We start from the raw sequence: 19,668 nt of genomic DNA on the forward strand, positions 1-19,668 counted from the left end.
GTCTAAGTTGTTTTCCTTATGCTGTAGACATCACTATCTTTCCATCTTAGGGTATGAGGATCGTTAGATCTGAAAAAGAATTTCAAGAGCAGTTAGAATCAGCACGGAGAGAAGCTAAGAAGTCTTTCAATGATGATGCCATGCTGATTGAGAAGTTTGTGGACACACCAAGGTAGGTTCAGCTCTTTTTTTCTGACTCAAATTTTAAAATTGAGTTAGAAATGCAAGCACATTATGTAAAATATAAAGTTCTAAGAGTACATGAGTACATTAAGTTCCTCAGTCCCACTCCACCTATATTAAGGTATGTATTCCTCCAGGCATTTTCTACATGAATAGAAACATTTATGCATAGACACACAGAATACAAGATACATACAGAAGAACAGTAAATAGAACCTTAATAATATATGCTAGTATTATATGGTAGACATCTTTCTCTGGCAGTAAATACAGATATACCTCATTCTTTTTATTGGGTGTTTATTGGTTCCACGATAAAGATGTATCATTAATTCATTCATTGCATTTCTTGTTGATGGCATTTAGTCTTTTCAAAGTAAAATTCTTGTAAGAAATTAAGCTTTATATTACAGAACTCTGTAAGCATCATCTGAGATGTTCAGAAAATGGAAATAGTTACCCAACTTGAATTGTAATTATAAGTGATATGTTAACAAATAATACTAATAGCTCACCCTTATTTTGCACTTAACCATGGCCAGGGTTTAAGTATTTCACATGTACTAAGTAGTAGTCTTAGTATATTTCTAAGATTCTTTGCAACCCCGTGGACTGTAGCCTGCCAGGCTCCTCTGTCCATGGGGATTCTCCAGGCAAGAATACTGGAGTGGGTTGCCATTCCCTTCTCCAGAGGATCTACCCAACCCAGGATTTGAACCCGGGTCTCCTGCATTGCGGGTGGATCCTTTACCACTGAGCCACCAGGGAAACAAGTAGTAATCTTGCTGTCCTTCCATTTCTAATCTAATTCCTGCAACAGTCCCATTAGGTACGCCCTGTTCTCTTTTTTTCAGGTGAATATACTGAGCAGCAGAGTGGTCATCTGAATTGCCTGAGGTCTCTAAATTAGGAACTGGTGAAGCTGAGATTTGAACCCAGGCAATTTGACTCTGGAATTCACACTCCCAGTGACCGCACTAAACTGCTTCTCTGAGTGCCACTATAGCAAATACCATGTGCATTTCTAATTTATTTTATTAGAAATTTTATTTTCACGTGTATTGCTTAAAGTAAGATACTGATTATAAAAGCTTCTTGTTTCATAGATTTTGTGTTAAATATACAGACACACACATATATAAACCTGTAAGTCAAAAGTGACTTTATCAAGAATAATTCATTTTGTAACAATAACCAGAGAGAGATTTACGTTGAAGATGATGAGCTAAAGCTTCAGTCCCTTCTCTTCTATGGGCACCTTTGAAGATTCTATACCTATTTTTTGTACTTTTCTTAAAGTGGGCTCCCAAATTGTTTTTGTTTCAAGCCTTACAAAATTTAGAATTGTCCCTGAGCGTGGCACAGTAAATTAAATTCATTTAGAATGTGACAGTTTAAAAAAAGTCAGTCTCAAAATATTTTATTCATGATAGTCATCAGGAAAAGTAATATAAATACATTACAAACTTGAAAAATACAAGATATGGAAAACAAAATCATTATAAGTATTAGCATTTCTACATATTTGTCTTCTGTATTTTCTAGTAATAACATTTCAATATCATGATAATCACACTATTTTATATTCTGCTAAATAATTACTTGTTGAATTAATGAAGGGCCAGAAGAATGTGGTGCCAATAACTGAGAAAAGTAGAAATCAAAATGTATTATATATCTGATTAGAACTATTGAGCTTATTTGAAAGGTTGGGATAGGTAACAGTCTTCAAAGTGTGCTATTTTAATCTAAAAAAAAATCAGACTCCTTCCTCACTTTATATTCAGTATACATTCTAGATGGATTAAAAGTGTAAATAGGAAAATAAAAACTTTAGAACTCTTAGAAAATATCAAGGCATTCCTACCAGAAACCAGCTGCATCTGTGTATCTAGCCAGACCCTGGCAATGACTGAATTGGAGTGACTGGGATTTGATGCACTTCTGGTTCTCAGACACTGTGCTCCAGAATCTCTACGTTAGATAAAACAACACAGAAAAGGATCATCAGAAAAGGGGAAATAACAAGAGTGATTTGACAACTGTAGGAATCCTAACAGAACACAGATTGTCAGAGGGCGTCCTTTGTAAAGAGCCAAGGGAAAATGTTTCCAGTTTCTGAGACGTCAGAAAAGAGCTGTCCTGTGCTCTTGGTGTGGCCTCCAGTGCTCCTTTCAGAACTTGGAGTTCCTGCTCCAGTGTCTCCTTTCCTGGGACAGCTAAAGGATAAGGGGGAGTCAGTGGGTGTGGTAAAGTCAGGAACTTGGATCTCTATAATGAAAGGAAGAATACTAGAGGGGACATAGAATCTCTTGGGCTTTTGATTCTTAATTAATCTCACAGATAAGTTTATTCAAAATAATGATAGCAAGAATGAGTTTGGTGTTGGTAGCTTACGAGTAAATAAAAACAGAAAAGATCAAGGAGGCAAATCCCAAAGGAAGAAATCAGCTCCTATTATTTTGTCAAGAGAATATGTTGGACAAATTGGGACATTTTTAAATAGAACATTCAGTAGAAGTGATATGTGAAGGAAAAACATATCTTCCAAGGGGTTTAATGAAGTGTTTCATGAGGTGAACAAAAAGGAACAGAAATTAGCCATTGTGCTGAAATAGAACATCAGAAGACTTCCTGGATTTTTTAAAAATTTCTTGTATGTTTGATACTTTCTACTCTAAAAACTCAACCGAGAGCTTCCCTGGTGACTCAGTGGTAAAGAATTGTATTGCCAGTACAGGAGACGCAGGTTTGATCCTTGAATCAGGAAGATCCCCTGGAGTAGGAAATGCCTACCCACTCCAGTATTCTTGCCTGGGAAATCTCATGGACAGAAGGGCCTGGCAGGCTGGAAGAGAGTGAGACACAATTTAGCAACTAAATAACAAAAATTCAACTGCAAAAAAATTTCTGTATTATAGTGGTGAATGTGTGAGATGAACTACAGTGTGAACATATCAAAATGAATCTCCTGGGAAGAATGCTTTCATGTTCACCAAATGGTCTGAGTTACCCTTCTTTTTTTAAATGTTAGGTACATTTATTCTTAATATGATTTCTGATAATTATACTATGTTACACTCAACATTAAAGTGACTTTTTTTGGTTTTTGATTTAATATTAATATGTTCTAAAAAACTAATGACCCATGTAAATTTATTCCTTAACCTTTCTATGGATAAGCCCTTGTAATTTTCAGTCTGCCTTAGTTTAAAATCTGACTATAAGAGTTGCTTTTTTAAATCCTCCAATCATTTAAAAAAAAATGTTGTCACTGACTTTTTGAGGATACATGACATGCAGCTATAATTTGTAATTTTGATATAGTCAGATTTATCAGTCTTTCGCTTGTCGGCTTGTATTTGCTACTTGCTCCTGCTGTGAGGTCATCGATACGGTCTCCAGTGTTTTCTCAGTTTTCTTATTTCTCACTCATTCCATGTATATAATTTTTTTTCTTGAATGTTCAACCTACAAATGGAGACTTTTCGTTGGGTTTTTAAATAGGCATGTAGAAGTGCAGGTGTTTGGTGACCACCATGGCAATGTCGTGTACTTGTTTGAAAGAGACTGTAGTGTACAGAGGAGACATCAGAAGATCATTGAAGAGGCCCCAGGGGTAAGGATCTTGTAAAGAAATTTGTAAGCTTTTCTATATTGTAAACCCCAGACTTTGATGTCAGAAATCTGTGAAGCTAGTGTCTCCCTCAAAGTGCTGCTGAACAGCTACTCTCCAGTAGTAGTAATCCAATTTCACTGTGGTTTTAGGGATGAGGAGCAGGTTGGTGTTCAGAGGGCACACTAGGGCTTGGATCCTTCTGGATAGTGTCTAGAAAAAGCTGCTCTGATCCACTTTGGACCTGACTTACAGTGAACAGCTACTGTTTCCATGCATATTTTAAATTGTAATTACCTAGCATGTTTGAGGAATGTTAATTGAATGTATTCTTTCTGAAGAAGACTCCCTAATTGCTACTTCAGATGTTCCTAAAATACACTAATGGTATTCCCAACTTAAAGGTTTTATTGTATAGGAGAGCTATTTGCTCTTATTTGGCAACTTTGTCCCCTTAGAATTGTGTACATCTCTTTGAGACTACCTCTTGACTGGCACAGCTTGTTTTCTGGGTCATGGCCTACTCCTGCTGCTGCTGCTGCTAAGTTGCTTCAGTCGTGTCCGACCCTGCGCGACCCCATAGATGGCAGCCCACCAGGCTCCCCCGTCCCTGGGATTCTCCAGGCAAGAACTACTCCTAGAATTACCTATTTTGGGATTTACATTTCTTTGCAACCTGCTACTGCTATAGGCCTCTTTTGTGTCCAAAGTTATATATGAGTTTTTTAAAATATGTATTTCTAAAAGATCATGGATCTAAAGTTTCTGGTTAATCAGTTTGTTATTCTCATACTATATTCAGACTTTAATTTCTGTTGCAGAATATATTGTACTGTTTCAAGTTGTTGTTCAGTCACTAAGTCATGTCTGACTCTTTGAGACCCTATGAACTGCTCCACACCAGGCTTCCCTGTCCTTTACTGTCTTCCAGAGTTTGCTCAAACTCATGTCCTTTTGAGTTGGTGATACCATCCAACCACCTCATCCTCTGTCATCTCCTTCTCCTCTGGCATTCAGTCTTTCCCATCATCGGGGTCTTTTCCAGTGAGTCCACTCTTTGTATCAGGTGGCTGAAGTATTGGAGCTTCAGCTTTAGCATCAGTCCTTCCAGTGAATATTCAGGGTTGGTTTCCTTTAGGATTGACTGGTTTGATCTTCTTGCAGTCCAAGGGACTCTCAAGTCTTCTCCAGCATCACAATTTGAAAGCATCAATTCTTTGGCACTTAGCTTTCTTTATGGTCCAAATTTCACATCCTTACATGACTACTAGAAAAACCATAGTTTTGGCTATATGGACCTTTGTCAGCAAAGTAACATCTCTGCTTTTTAATATGCTAAGTTTGTTCTTTCCTTCCAAGGAGCAAGCATCTTTTAATTTCATGGCTGCAGTCACCGTCTGCAGCGATTTTAGAGCCCCCCAAAATAAGATCTGTCACGGCTTCCACTTTTTCCCTTTTATTTGCCATGGAGTGATGGAACTTGATGCCATGATCTTAGTTTTTTAAATGTTGAGTTTTAAGTCAGCTTTTTCACTCTCCTCTCTCACCCTCATCAAAAGGCTCTTTAGTTCCTCTTCATTTTCTGCTGTTAGAGTGGTATCATCTGCAAATCTGAGGTTGTTAATATTTCTCCTGGTAATCTTGATTCCAGCTTGTGATTCATCCAACCTGGCATTTCACATGATGTAGTCTGCATATAAATTAAGTAAGCAGGGTGACAATATACAGCCTTGACGTACTCCTGTTCCTATTTGGAACCAGTCTGTTGTTCCATGTCTGGTTCTAACTGTTGCTTCTTGACCTTTATACAGATTGCTCAGGAGGCAGGTAAGGTGGTCTGGTATTCCTATCTGTTGAAGAATTTTCCACAGTTTGTTGTGATCTGTACAGTCAAAGGCTTTAGAGTAATCAATGAAGCAGAAGTAGATGTTTTTCTGGAATTCTCTTGCTTTTTCTATGACCCAGTGAATGTTGGCAATTTGATCTCTGGTTCCTCTACCTTTTCTAAATCCAACTTGTACATCTGGAAGTTCTCAGTTCACATACTGCTGAAGCCTAGCTGAAGAATTTTGAGCATAACCTTATTAGCACTTGAAATGAGCACAACTGTCTGAAGTAAATGTCAACAATTTCAATAAATCCTTATTTTCAAGCAGTGATTGCATAAATAAAAATCTGTTGAGCACCACTGAACAATGTTAAAAAGTTTTGCCTACTTTTGATGTACATTTCTCTTTATGAACACTTTTTTATTTTTGGCTGTGCCATGCAGGATCTCAGTTCCCCAACCAGGGATTGAACCCATACCTCCTGAAGTGGAAGTTCAGAGTCTTAACCACTGACTACCAAGGAAGTCCTTGAACATTTATTAACTTGTAATCTCAAGGTTTACCTTTATTCCAAAGTAATTTGGGGGCATATGACCCATATTCCTTTATTCATTTTGAGACGAAAAGAGATTGTTCAAAGTTTTAGTACTGATACAAGTAATTTTAACTGCACACATGGCTGTGAAGGTTATTTTGGTGAATCCCCTGGTGGTCTAGTAGTTAGAACTTTGCACTTTCACTTCCATGGGCCCAGGTTCTATCTCTGGTCAGAGAGCTAAGATCGCACAAGCCAAAAAGCGCAGCCAAAAAGAAAGAAAAGATGGTTATTTTGTAGGTGCTAAGTAATATCTGCAATTCATAGAAATTACTAACAGAATCATTATACTTTGTTATACAGACAGTTGAACTGTGGTGTAAGACAGAGTTTCATGATGAAATAGATATTTATCCTTATTATCTCTTTAATGTAGTATTTGTGACATAGAAATGTAACATTGAATCTTAATGGAAACCTCTTGTAGAACAAAGTACTAATGGAAATTTATTTCAAATATTTTTTCATAGCCTGGTATTAAACCTGAAGTAAGAAAAAAGCTTGGAGAAGCTGCAGTCAGAGCTGCTAAAGCTGTAAATTATGTTGGTGCAGGTATTTTAAGATTTGCTTCTAATAGAAGGGGAGGAAAAATTATTTGTGTTTTGAAAGGCAAATGAAATATATAGTTTTAAAATCATTGACTTTCAAACTTTTGACTAGATCCACATTAAGAAATAGATTTTACATTTGGATCCAGTATGTGAACATAAATGTTGGTTTATATACATGTATTTGGGGGAAAAATCATTTAAACAGTACTTAGCCTAATTATATGTAATGCTATTTGATGTTTTGTACCCTATTTTAAAATAAAATCATTAAAATGAAATTTTTGCATTTTTTAAAATTAGTAAACTTTAGCTTTTTAGAGCAGTTTTAGGTTCAGAGGAAAATTGAGCAGCAAGTTCAGAGAGTTCCCATGGCCCCAGTGCCCCTACACACACAGCCGCCGCCTCTAGCAGTATCCTGTGCCAGAACAGTATTTTTGTTACAACTGATGAACCTGCATATACACATCTTTATCACCCAGGGCCCATAGTTTACAGTTTGGGTTCACTCTGGATGTACATTGTGTGAGTTTGGAGAAGTAGATAATGACATGCAGCCCACATTCATCCACCATTGTAGCATCTTACAGAATAGTTTCAGTGCCCTAAAGATACTCTTAGTCTTCCCTGTCTCCAGTTCCTGACAATCACTGACTGGTTTATTGCCTCCATAGTTTGTCTTTTCCAGAATGAATCATACAGTACATAGCCTTTCATTGTTCAGATTGGCTTCTTGCACTTAGTAATATGTATTTAAGTTTCCTCCATATGTTTCCATGGCTTGATAGCTCATTTCTGAATTATAAATAAAGCTACTATAAACAGCTATGTACAGGGTTTTGTGTGGACATAGTTTCAGTTCTTCTGGGCAAATACCAGGAAGTATGATTGCTAGATCACAGGGTAAGAGTATGTTTGATTTTGTAAGAAACTACCAAACTGTTCAAAAGTGGCTGTGCCATGTTGCATTTATACCAGCTTATGGGAGAGTTTCTGCTGCTCTTCATCCTTACCAGCATTGGTGTTGTGTTCCAGGTTATGGCCATTCTAATAGGTGTGTATCTCAGTGTTTTAATTTGCATTTCCCTGATAACGTCTGTGACAAGTTGGGAAGAACTGACATTTTGATAATGTTGAGTCTTCCTACCCATGAACATTTCTCCATTTATTTAGTTCTTCTCAATAAATGTTTTAAATGTTTAAAATAATAAAACAAAGGAAAATTTCTATTAAAAAAAAAAGATGTTAACATAATGTTTAGTTACTGAGTAATCTCCCAGTGGGTCACTAGAAGAAGGAATTTTTTAAAGACACTTCCAAAGCGCACAGTCAAGAGAAAAAAATGTTGTGTTTTTCTCCACGAAATTAGAGTGAGATGGGATGTCAGAGTGTGAGGTTTCTAGAGACTTGGTGCACAGGAGCAGTAACACATGGTCCAGTCATGTTCTCACTGGTCTGACAGCTGACTGATTCATAACTTGGGCTTGCCGTTTGCTCAAAACCCCAAATGTACTTTTCTATTGTTAAATCTCATGTGGCTCCCTAGTTTTGAGAATCATTTGCTGCTGCAAAATTTGAGATGTTTTCTTCATGAAAAGCAAACTGTTTACTATTCAATGAAGGTGGCCATAAAACTTGATATGATCTTTTGTGAAAGATTTTGATTCCTATTGACTAAATGCTGTTGAAATGTGACCACTGGATTTTATATTCTAGGAACCGTGGAGTTTATCATGGACTCAAAGCACAATTTCTACTTTATGGAGATGAATACAAGGCTGCAAGTGGAACATCCTGTCACCGAGATGATCACAGGAACTGACTTGGTGGAATGGCAACTTAGGGTGGGAGTATTTTTTCTGTTAAAGATCAGTGTTGAGAATATGTTCCCTTCTGGCCTCTTAAAAGAAGGTGTCACTTTGGATAAGGGTTCAGTTCTTCGTGGTTGTCATAAGTATAGGAGAATGGGAGGTTAATGGTGACGTTACATTTGGTGCACTTTATGGACTCAGATTTCTAATCTGTCCCTTAGCATCCTTCCCCCTTAGACCTGGGGCAGCCAACAGGCGAGCTGCTGTCGGTGAGGCTTGCTTGTGACCACACTGTCTCAACGCAAAGCCTTGTCTTCTGCCTGAGGCCGCATCATTCAGGACCAGGCCGTCATTAGATTTTAGAGGCAGGATAGATGCTTGCCAACGTGAAATAAGCTAAGAAGAGTTGAGAATGAAGAGCTAAAGGAACAGTTCAGATTTACAGAGTGGTCTCTGTGCAAGTTCTGACACACTATTGATGGCCCATAAAGGGATGAGTGTGGCCATTTAGAATAAATGTCTAAAAAATGTTCAGAGCACTTTGACATTGCTATGACACAGTATTCTACTGAACTAGTACATCTACAGCATCTCCTCACAGCCTAAATCAGAGTTTTACAAAGCTTATTGCCTCAAATATTAATGATAATAACTTTGACTGTTTGTTCTCTTTATTAAAAACAGTAGATTTTTACAGTCTGTTTTTTAACATCATAATGTTTTTAAGTAGTATGAATGTTCTTAATCTCTGTAGGGTTCTTTGTTCTCTATATACCTGAATCTAGATTATTTTTTCAGTGTTGTGATGCTAAAGTCTTGATTATTTTGATAATTTTATCTTTGCAAAATTTCTGTGGACAATAATATAACATTCCTTTTGCTGGTTCCTTGGGGATGATTGGTGGTTTTAACTGAGCCATAAGATTCTTCTGGCCTCTGTAGCCTTAGGAGCTACACATCAGGCTAGTAAGTGTTAGTGTGTGTCAGGAAAACTGTATTAGGTTTAGAAACTTTTGAAAAGAGTGCTTATGTTTCCAGAATTCAAGGAAAATAATTTTTCTTGAGTAGTAACCAGAAGAGTTCAGGATTTTTAAATCATGAAGGAGTAAGTGTTTCTAAGAATGAAGGAAAAGAAAGCTTTTGGATACAAAGGGGAACCAGTAGGCATTTATGTCTGCAAGTCGAGAAACTATAAGAGCTTTAGAAAGAGAAATAGGCTAGTATTATCTGAGGAAGGTTTCTAGAGCTTAAGGATGCCACTGGACCTTATTTATGCTGTTCAAGACACTTTGGAATCTGGCTTCCAAGCAGAGGTAAAACAATGGGTCTCACCATGTGGTGAATCAAGAGTTCAAGCTCCAGGGCCTATCTCTCAAGTCACTAGCTTCCTGGAGTGAGTATGCAGTGATGTGAGCCCCTGGCTGCAGGCTCAGATGGTTAGCAGTGTTAGGATAGGCTGGTGAAATGTCCAAGGTCCAAGGGGTTCCAAAGAGTCAGTGTCTAAGCCCGAGTGAACTCAGATGGTATAGATTTCCAAGAACTCAGAAACATGGTTGGGCCAGTCTCTTCTGGGTCCAGATAGAAGCCAACTTCAGAGGGAAACAGATAAAGATAAGTCAGGTTGAAATTGAACTATATAGTCAGAAATAAAATCACATCTTAGAATATGAACATATAGTCATTCTTTTCCTTTTTTATACTAAAACAAATGGAATTCATTACCAAAACATTACAGAGGATTTTATTATAAAGGATAGGAATGAAAAAATAAAAGCTAACACTTAGTGAGTATTTACTGTATGCCAGGCATTTTCTCTGAAGCATTAAGAGGTTACAGAAACTTACCCAGAATTGAGTATGCCTAAAACAGAAAAAGTATAGAGACAGAATTTGAACCCAGGCAGTAGGGCTGCAAAGTCTCTGATTCCAAACACTATGCCATAAAGGCATGCAGTTTAGTCCATTTTCCTTTCATTTTCACTGTTGTAGTTCCTGATTTTTCTTATTTACAGATTTTACGAGATGAAAGCTTTGCTTGTTTTATGCTTACCTATCTAGTGCAGTGTGCTGCTGAGTTACTAGTTTTTCCCTATATCTTTTGCCATTTCAGTTTGTCATTTTCTCATCTTGGAGGAAAACTCAAGGGTAGAGTAAAGAGTGACAGTGTGCCCTCCAATAGCCTTTTCCAAATTATTCTAGTTGAAGAGAGAGATTTGTTGTATTGGTATATAAGAGCCAAAATAACAATAATTAGAGTAATGATTAACAATGCCGATTATCCTGTTTATAATCTGGTGTCCTGCAATATACATGAAATAAAATTTAAAAACACTGTGTTCCCCTGCCTGTTTTGCGTGATCACTTGGTGGTGAAGGTAACAAAGATGGTGAATGCCATATGCTTTAGCCATAGCTGTGAATAGAGTCCTAAACGCCGACTAACACTTTCCTATAAGACAAGATTGACATGGCAGCTGAGCGCTAATATTTTAAGTGAAAACTGAGACTATCTTGCCAGTAAGAAATTTTAGTTTCCATTATATTGATAAAGCACTGATACTGACATTTATAACTTAGTGATCAGTTTGCCTGTTTTCTCTATTTTAAAATTGTAGAGACCTATTGTAATTAATGCAATATTTCCAGGCTGCATCTGTTTTTTAATCTATTTTTGCTTTTGCCTAATACCCAAGTGGGTGGACAAAATAAGAGTTTTTAATTGGCTTCATTATAAAGTCCAAATGTACATTTTACGTAGAAAAAGGCAAGACCATTTATGCAGTCTCGTAGCCACTATCAGATGGATTTTCGTAACAAGCACATACTCTTCTTTTACCAGATTGCAGCAGGAGAGAAGATTCCTTTGAGCCAGGAAGAAATCACTCTGCGGGGCCATGCCTTTGAAGCTAGAATATATGCAGAAGATCCTAACAATAACTTCATGCCAGGGGCCGGACCACTAGTGCATCTCTCCACCCCTCGAGCAGACCTTACCACTAGGATTGAAACTGGAGTGCGGCAAGGTAAAGTGAAATTAAAGGACAGAGTCTCAGTGGTTAAAATTTTTTGGTGCATTATTGGTTTTGGATAGGATGTTTTCCTGTGTCTTGTGGATGTATCTAGTATGTTTTCAAAATAAAGGATATCTTTGACTTCTCAGTAATCTTTTCCTTTTGGAAGAGTCACTTGTAAAGAATAACTAGTATTGGGGCTTCCCTGGTGGTCCAGTGGCTAAGACTTTAAGCTCCCAATGCTGGGGGCTGGGGTTCGATGCCTGGTTGGGGAACTAGATCCTGCATACTGCAACTAAGACCCGTTGCAGCTGATTATGAAGAATAAAATAAAAAAATAAAAACAGATGGCTAAACATTTTTTTTTTTTTAAAGAAGAGCTAGTATTTTTAAGCAGTACTGCAGTCTTTTTTGAAATCCAGCAACACTTAAACCACAGCAACAAATATTTTCTGGTATTGTTTTATATTTTTATTTTGCCTAGTTCCAAATATAATTTAAGGTGACTGATATCTGCTATGCCCAAGGCACTCTGCCTTCAAGTTACTAACAGTCAAACTGAAAAATTAATAAACTTAGTGCAAGCTAAACAGTAATTTTAAAAAGTTAAAAAATAACAATGCAAGAGCGAGTACAGTTCACATATGATTAATAACCATGGTCATCACAGTTATTTAGCGCTTACTATGTACAGGTACTGTTCTAGGTGTTTTTTCTACAGGGGCTCCTTTGCTACCCTATGATCACCTCCATTTTCTAGATGGGGAAACCAGGGCACAGAGAAGTTCCTTCTCCAAGGTCACCATTGGAGCCCAGATGTAGACTTGGGCATTCTGGCTCCAGGTCTATGAGCTGAGCCACCACCATCTATTGCCACCTTAACTTTAGTTGCCAGAGAAGTTATACAGATGGTGAGTGATAAAATATAGAAATCCTCAGGAATAGCAGGTTATGTTAGGCTGGTGTAATCGGGACACGTTTCTAAGAGGAAGTCTGGAGTGAATTTGAATAGCCAGATTTAAAAGCATACAGAAAAGTGAAGAAAAGAGGATTTAACAAAAGGTGTGTTTGAAGAACTGAGAGAATATGTGGCTGGAGAAAAGGATTCAGGGTGGTGAGTAATTGGAGATGTGGCTGGAGATATAGAATAAGAGCAAATCATATAGGGTCTAGAAGGCCAAAACGAGGAATTAGGACTTCTTAACAATAAATTGCAGGTGATACCACTCTAATGGCAGAAAGTGGAGAGGAACTAAAGAGCCTTTTGATGAGGGTGAAAGCAGAGAATGAAAAAAATGGCTTAAAACTCAACATTCAAAAAACAAAGATCATGGCATCTGGTCCCATCACTTTATGGCAAACAGATGGGGGAAAAAATGGAAACAGTGGCAGATTTTGTTTTGGGGGGCTCCAAAATCACTGCAGATGGTGACTGTAGCCATGAAATTAAAAGACGCTTCCTCTTTGGAAGAAAAGCTATGACAAATCTAGACAGCATATTAAAAAGCAGAGACATCACTTTTCTGACAAAAGTCCATATTAGTCAAAGCCGTGGTTTTTCCAGTATTCATGTATGGATGTCAGAGTTGGACCGTAAAGAAAGCTGAGTGCCGAAGAATTGATGCTTTCAAATTGTGGTGGAGAAGACCCTTGAGAGTCCTTTGGACTGCAAGGAGATCAAACCAATCAATCCTAAAGGAAACCAACCCTTAATATTCATTAGAAGGACTGATGCTGAAGCTGCAATACTTTGGGTACCTAATGTGAGGAGCCAACTTATTGGAAAAGACCATAATACTGGGAAAGATTGAGGGCAGGAGGAGAAAGGGGTGTCAGAGGACGAGATTGTTGGATGGCATCACCAACTCAATGGACATGAGTCTGAGCAAACTCCAGGAGATAGTGAAGGACAGGGAAGCCTGGCATGCTGCAGTCCATGGGGTTGCAGAGTCAGATATGACTTAGTGACTGAACAATAACTACAACAATAAACTGGCAGCATTTTGAGAGCTCTGGATAACCTACAGCAAGTGTGGTAGTCAGTAAAGTTTTTAGCATATCAGTGAAACTTCATAGAGAGAAGAGGGGACTTGCAATAGGAAAGAAAAGGAATCTAAGGCAAGCAAAGCTTGCAGTATAGTTTAATAAAAGTGCTCAAAGGATAACAGATAAAATTCTCAGACAGACTCCCCGATTTATCCTGGCCCTGGGAAGGATAATCTAGTACGGGAAGCTTTCCCCAACCCTCTTTTGTGTCCCCTTGTGTATTCCTTGGGATTCCCCCTTTATATCATCTCATGATGATCTTTTGCTTCTTGTCTAATTTCTCCGTTAGACTAGGAGTCGTACAAGAGGGACTAGGTCTTCTATGTTATATTTGCAGGACTTTGCTCAAGCTGAGGCCTGGAAGGTGTTCGGTATGTGTTGGTGGATGGATGGATGGGTGGATAAGGGAGTGTAATCTAACCTCTTGATTGTATAGATGAAGACTCGGGTTCAGAGGGGTCAAGTGATCTGCCAAAATCACAAAAACATCTTTGAACAGTATTCTTTGTATACCTCATTCTTTTGACTTGAACCATTTCTAACCAGTGAGATATGCATAGTTCAGTTTCTTATTCTCTGAGATTCTGACACAGTAATGATAGCTGCTGTTTATCAGCTCTGCCAGGTATGGCAATTTGGCACTTAATTGTCAATCCTCCAGCAACCATATAGAATAGAGGAATTATTTTCTTTATTTTTCTGATGAGGAAACTGAGGGGGTGGAGGCAAGGAAACGCCAAGGACAGAAGTGATTGTGATATGAGGGTTTCCACTGACTTGAAAATAAGACGGGAAAAGAAGATTCAGAGGAAGTTAGGATGGGGCAGACCAGCCTGTGTGCCATTGGATGGCTCTTTGGGGGCATGGTGCTCTTGATAACCATACCCTCCTTCAACTTCTGTTTCTAAATCCCTTTGAGCCTCAGTTCCTCGTGAATAAAGTGGTGGCAATGATATCTGTCATGAGAATAAACTGTGAAATGTACAGAAAGCCCCAGAAGAATGTCTTGCTTGTCATATTTTCTCTCTCTTAAGTTTTAACTTTAGTTTCTGTGGTTTTTCAACTTCAGGAGATGAAGTTTCAATGCATTATGACCCCATGATTGCAAAGCTGGTTGTGTGGGCTGCCGATCGCCAGGCAGCCTTGACGAAACTTAAGTACAGCCTTCGACAGTACAATGTGAGTGAGCTGGAGCCGTGTTAGTGACCGTGATGATCTCTGGATCTCTATAGCCAAGCGTGTCCGTTACGACTGATCGACCTTTGTCCTTGTCAACTTATTTCTACCAATTTCCCATATGTCACAACAAAATTATTTCCCATGGGAGAATTTCCCATGGGTCAGAATACAGTTTGAAGACTTCTGATTTCAGCTAGAAAGGAAAGATTGCAGGACTAAAACTATTAGCATCAGCGTTAACCTCAGTGGGATTCAATGGGAAATTTCTACTCAACCTGTAGATAAGGCCAGCAACACAAGTGTGGCCAATCCTCTGATGTTATTTTCTGCCAAGGAAAATAATTATGTTCAGTTTTATCCATTTGAAAGAGTTTGTTGCTTTTCTGTAACTATGCATTTCCTTGGTGCAATAAGCCCCATACCATGCTGATTTAGTGTCATAGAAGGATTTCTTATTAACCCATGATATTCAAGTTACCATGTTTCGTGAATTTGATCAAACCTCCAGTTTCTGTGGCTCCACCCACACTGGCCTCCTTGCGACTCCTTTGACACACCCAGCATGGAGCCACATGTTCCCTTTCTCCCTCCAGAATTTTCTTGCCCCATGTGATTCCCTCCTCACTGCCCTTAGCCCTGCTCACCATGATCCTTAGAGTCCTTCCCAGGCCTCCCCACGGGACCCTTTGCTGCCCTCTGTTCCTTTGAGTGAGTGAGTGGTTGAAGCCGCTCAGTCGTGTCCGACTCTTTGCGACCCATGGACTGTAGCCCACCAAGCTCTTCCGTCCATGGGATTCTCTAGGCAAGAATACTGGAGTGGGTTGCCATTTCCTTCTCCAGGGGATCTGACATTATAGTAGATATTTATTTATAGATATTGTTATTTGTCCCTTGATGTAAGCTTTGTGATGGCAAGGACTTTGTTTTGTTCCTGGCCGTGTCCCCAGTACTGGGGTCAGAGCCTGGAACCTAAAATGCTCTCAGTAAATGGCTATTAAATAAATGGATGAGTGAGAAAATGAATGAATGAACCTAAGAGCTCAGACAGCTGGTTTTGTCCTAGATCCCGTTTATTGGGTGGATTTGGGTTAATTCTATACCTTTTCTTATTTTTATATCGGTGTGTACCAGTTGAATTTTACTGTTCAGAGGAAGCTCTTTTCAGGTTGTATAACCCTACCCCTCCCCTGTGTAGCAATCCTATTCTGTCTGCAGTCTTCTTGTTCATGGGAGTGTTCTGAGAAGCAAGTCTTCAGTATCTTGCACATAAATCTCATTTCAGTTTCTTAATGTTTACTTGCTTTCCCAACCTAAGTCAATTAAACATCTCCACACTACCTTCCCAACACCATTTCCTACGTCCTGTTTATCATAGTGAATTAATGCAATGTGAAGTGCAAATGCATAATGATGGTGAAATGAATTTGTTTTGTTTTTCCTGAGAGTTAGTCATGGTCAAGAATACTTAGTAGAAAGAGCTGATGCCGTAGATATGTTTTCCCGAGTATGTTGTTTTCCCCGCTCACTGGGGACATGGACATTTTTTCCTCCCTAGATTGTTGGACTGCACACCAACGTTGACTTCCTCCTCAGCCTGTCTGGCCACCCAGAATTTGAAGCTGGGAACGTGCACACTGATTTCATCCCTCAACACCACAAAGAACTGTTGCCTGACCGGAAGACCACAGCCAAGGAGTTTTTATGCCAGGCAGCTCTGGGCCTCATCCTCAAGGAGAAAGCTGTGTCTGATGTCTTCAAAATTCAGACACAAGGTATGGAATATTTTTCTATTTCTTCTGCTTTGCAAAGTTTTATGAATAATCATTGAACATGCTTTTTTTTTTTTTTTTGGCCATGCTGCATGGCTAATGGGATCTCAATTCTCCAGCCAGGGATTGAACCCAGGCCACAGCAGTGAAAGTCCAGAACCCTAACCACTAGGCAGCCAGAAACTCCCAGTTTTCTTTTGTTGTCACTCCTGCCTCCCTTTTCTTCCTTCCTCTGCTAAAGTGTTTTTAGTATCAAGCAGAGCTCTTTACATAATATGGGTGCACCCAACAGCGTGCTTTAACCCATTCAGTGTAACTTAACCCATCACCTAAACAACGTAGAGATGGACTTATTTTCAAGAAAACACCAGTTCTCCCCACATCTTATGCTGTTATCCCTTACAACTTCTTTTTGTTTTGTTTTTTCTAATTCACTTTTTATTTCCTTCCAACTTCTTTTATTCACCACTCCCTGCTTAGTTGTATCCTCCATACCTGCAGCAGCTTTCTTGGTCCTAGAGACAAGACTGAGCACTGGAGATGCTCAGATTCCCTTAAGTTACCCGTAATTTATTGTTGAGTTAGTTCTTCTGTTCTCTCTTTTTAAAAAATATTTATTTGGCTGAGTCAGGTTTAAGTTGTGGCACATGGGATCTTTCGTTGTGGTGCACAGACTCTCTAGTTGTGGCACACAGGCTCCAGAGCGTGTGGCCTCAGCAGTTGCCACAGTTGGGCCTAGTTGCTCTGCAACGTGTGGGATCTTCATTCCCTGACTAGGGATCAAACTTGAGTATCCTGCATTGCAAGGCAGATTCTGAGCCCCTAGACCACCAGGGAAGTCCCCGTCCTCTCTTTTTCTATTCTGAGATGAAATTTCTGACTAGCTAGATACCTAGGTATTTCATCACATCGTAGAGTCTGGGACTATGACAGGGAGTCATCCTGGCTGCCATGTGTGTGCATCCCTGCGCCAGCATTCCCACTGCGTTGTTGCCCAGCATCTTCCTAACACCTCAGGAAGCTGGGAATTCATGCAGAAAATTCATTAGTCAATTACAGTTTCAGTCAATTCTCCACTAAGAAGTGCTTCCCACTTGGTTGAGCAAAATCTGAGCTCTCCCACATTTGCTCCATAATATTTCCTCAGGCTGCCTCTGATCTTTGAAGCAAACAGGGAAAAAAAAAACCCTGAATCCATTTATCCCTTGATTATTATTAGGATTATTATATTATTATAGGATCCTATTATTCAGATCTCTAATTTCTAGATTCATTCAAGAAAGTGATATTGAGGGCTTCCCTGGTGGCTGAGTGGTAAAGAACCTGCCTGCCAATTCAGGAGACGCAGGTTCAATCCTTGGTCCAAGAAGATCCCACATGCTGTGAAACAGCTAAGCCTGTGCGCCACAGCTATTGAGCCTGTGCGCTAGAGTCTGGGAGCCGCAGCTACTGAGCCCATGTGTTGCAACTACTGAAGCCCCTGCAGCCTAGAGCCCTGTGCTCCACAGCAAGAGGAGACGCTGGTGAGAAGCCCGCCCACCGCAGCTAGACGAGAAAAGTGCACACAGCGGTAGAGACCCAGCACAGTCGTAAAGGAATTAATAAGTAAAATTTTAAGTTATAGTGAAAGCTTAAAATATATAGCTATATTTGGAGATTTGTACTCTGTCCTCATTTTGTCCTTTTACATTAAATAAATTCATCTACCTATACCCCATCTGGTATTCCTAAGCCTGGACTTAGCTGTTTTAGAATGGAGTGTCCTCTTACTCTCACTTTCCTTTTTAAATTAAAATTTATAAGCAGTCCAGAGAGGAGTTTCAGAATACATTGCTTCAATTTAGCTACTCTGTAGCTCCTGGAGATTATCTAACAGAGGGTGAACACACAAGTCTCTAGGGGAAGGCCAGTAACAGAGAAGAGCGGAAGAGGCCAGGTGAAAGAAAAGTAATGGGTAGTGAGGATTCGGGTGACCTGGAATGCATTTGCCCTGTCAAAACTGTGACCACTGTGCAGTTTATGCTGCCAGAGGTGGAAAGTTGAGGTTGTAAATATTCTGATTTTTCAAGAAAAACTGGGATTTTTTTCATGTAAAATTTCCTGAGATGTAAACAAAAGTGTCTAAATTTAAAGCATTGCCTAGAATAAAGAAAACATATTTTAGCTATCAGTATAGGACCTCTGTTTTATGTTTTCTTTTGTTAGTAGGCCTGATGTTCATAAATTTGTTGTTGAATTTTAAATTTTTTCTAGATCAATACTCTCCTTTTGCATCCAGCAATGGAAGAAGACTGAATATCTGTTACTCTAGAAACATGACTCTTAGGGATGGTAAAAACAGTAAGTAATGTTTTATTAAAAAAGAAATGTGCTTCATAGAAATAGATCACATTTACTGGAAAAAAAAGAATTCAGCCTGGCCATGATCAATTACATTTTTTAAGATCCCTAGCCTAAACATTAGAAGGAAGCATGCCAAAATAATAGAATTGACTGGCTCTGGGTGGTAGAGTTAATGATATTTATTTTTCTTTTTCACACTTGTTCTGTATTTGGTAAATATTTTAAAAATAGGTCATAAAACATACATAGAAAAATGAAATGAAATATACAAAACATTAGTGAGATTACCATTGGATGCTGGGATTTGAGGCACTTCTTTCCCTCCTCTTCTTTGTACTTTCATGGCTCTGCCATTTTTCTTCTGCAAGTGTGTATGACTTCTGAAGAAGAAAGTAACCAGAACTTCTCCAGGGGAGGAGGATTGCCCACCCCACCACTCACCAGGCAGCATTAACGAGGGGGAGTCACTGTTAGACCCACTTATTGCTGATGAAACTGAGACAGGGGAGGTGTAGTTACTCAAGGCTATTAAGTAGCAGAACCAAGACTGACACCCAGTCTTTCTGGCCTTGACCCCTGTGCTGTTTCCACCACTTAAGTCAGCCAGGCCAGAAGCCATGGGCCTGAATCACAGTAGAGTGATGGGAATGGACAGGAAGAAATGTAGAACACAGGTCTTCAGGGGGAAGAACTTGGCAGCTCTGTGGTGACTATTGGAGGTGAAAAGCAGAGGAAGAGG

At 39.1% G+C, this 19,668-nt stretch overlaps 1 protein-coding gene across 4 annotated transcripts in view; it reads left to right on the top strand.

The window, feature by feature from the left end:
- Nucleotides 1-19,668, top strand: part of MCCC1 (methylcrotonyl-CoA carboxylase subunit 1) — a 53,336-nt gene that overhangs the window by 21,064 nt on the left and 12,604 nt on the right. For all 4 annotated transcript variants that reach the window (XR_011445973.1, XM_069558963.1, XM_069558973.1 and 1 more), the window contains 8 exons: nt 51-172; nt 3,691-3,802; nt 6,694-6,775; nt 8,488-8,615; nt 11,421-11,604; nt 14,708-14,817; nt 16,373-16,589; nt 18,840-18,926. Coding sequence is in view for 3 of the 4 variants with exons in the window: in XM_069558963.1 (XP_069415064.1) it covers nt 51-172; nt 3,691-3,802; nt 6,694-6,775; nt 8,488-8,615; nt 11,421-11,604; nt 14,708-14,817; nt 16,373-16,589; nt 18,840-18,926 (1,042 nt within the window). In the remaining variant the exon portion in view is untranslated. The remainder of the gene's footprint in view (nt 1-50; nt 173-3,690; nt 3,803-6,693; nt 6,776-8,487; nt 8,616-11,420; nt 11,605-14,707; nt 14,818-16,372; nt 16,590-18,839; nt 18,927-19,668) is intronic.

This window comes from Ovis canadensis, chromosome 1, assembly GCF_042477335.2.
Source record: "Ovis canadensis isolate MfBH-ARS-UI-01 breed Bighorn chromosome 1, ARS-UI_OviCan_v2, whole genome shotgun sequence".
Classification (NCBI taxonomy): domain Eukaryota; kingdom Metazoa; phylum Chordata; class Mammalia; order Artiodactyla; family Bovidae; genus Ovis; species Ovis canadensis.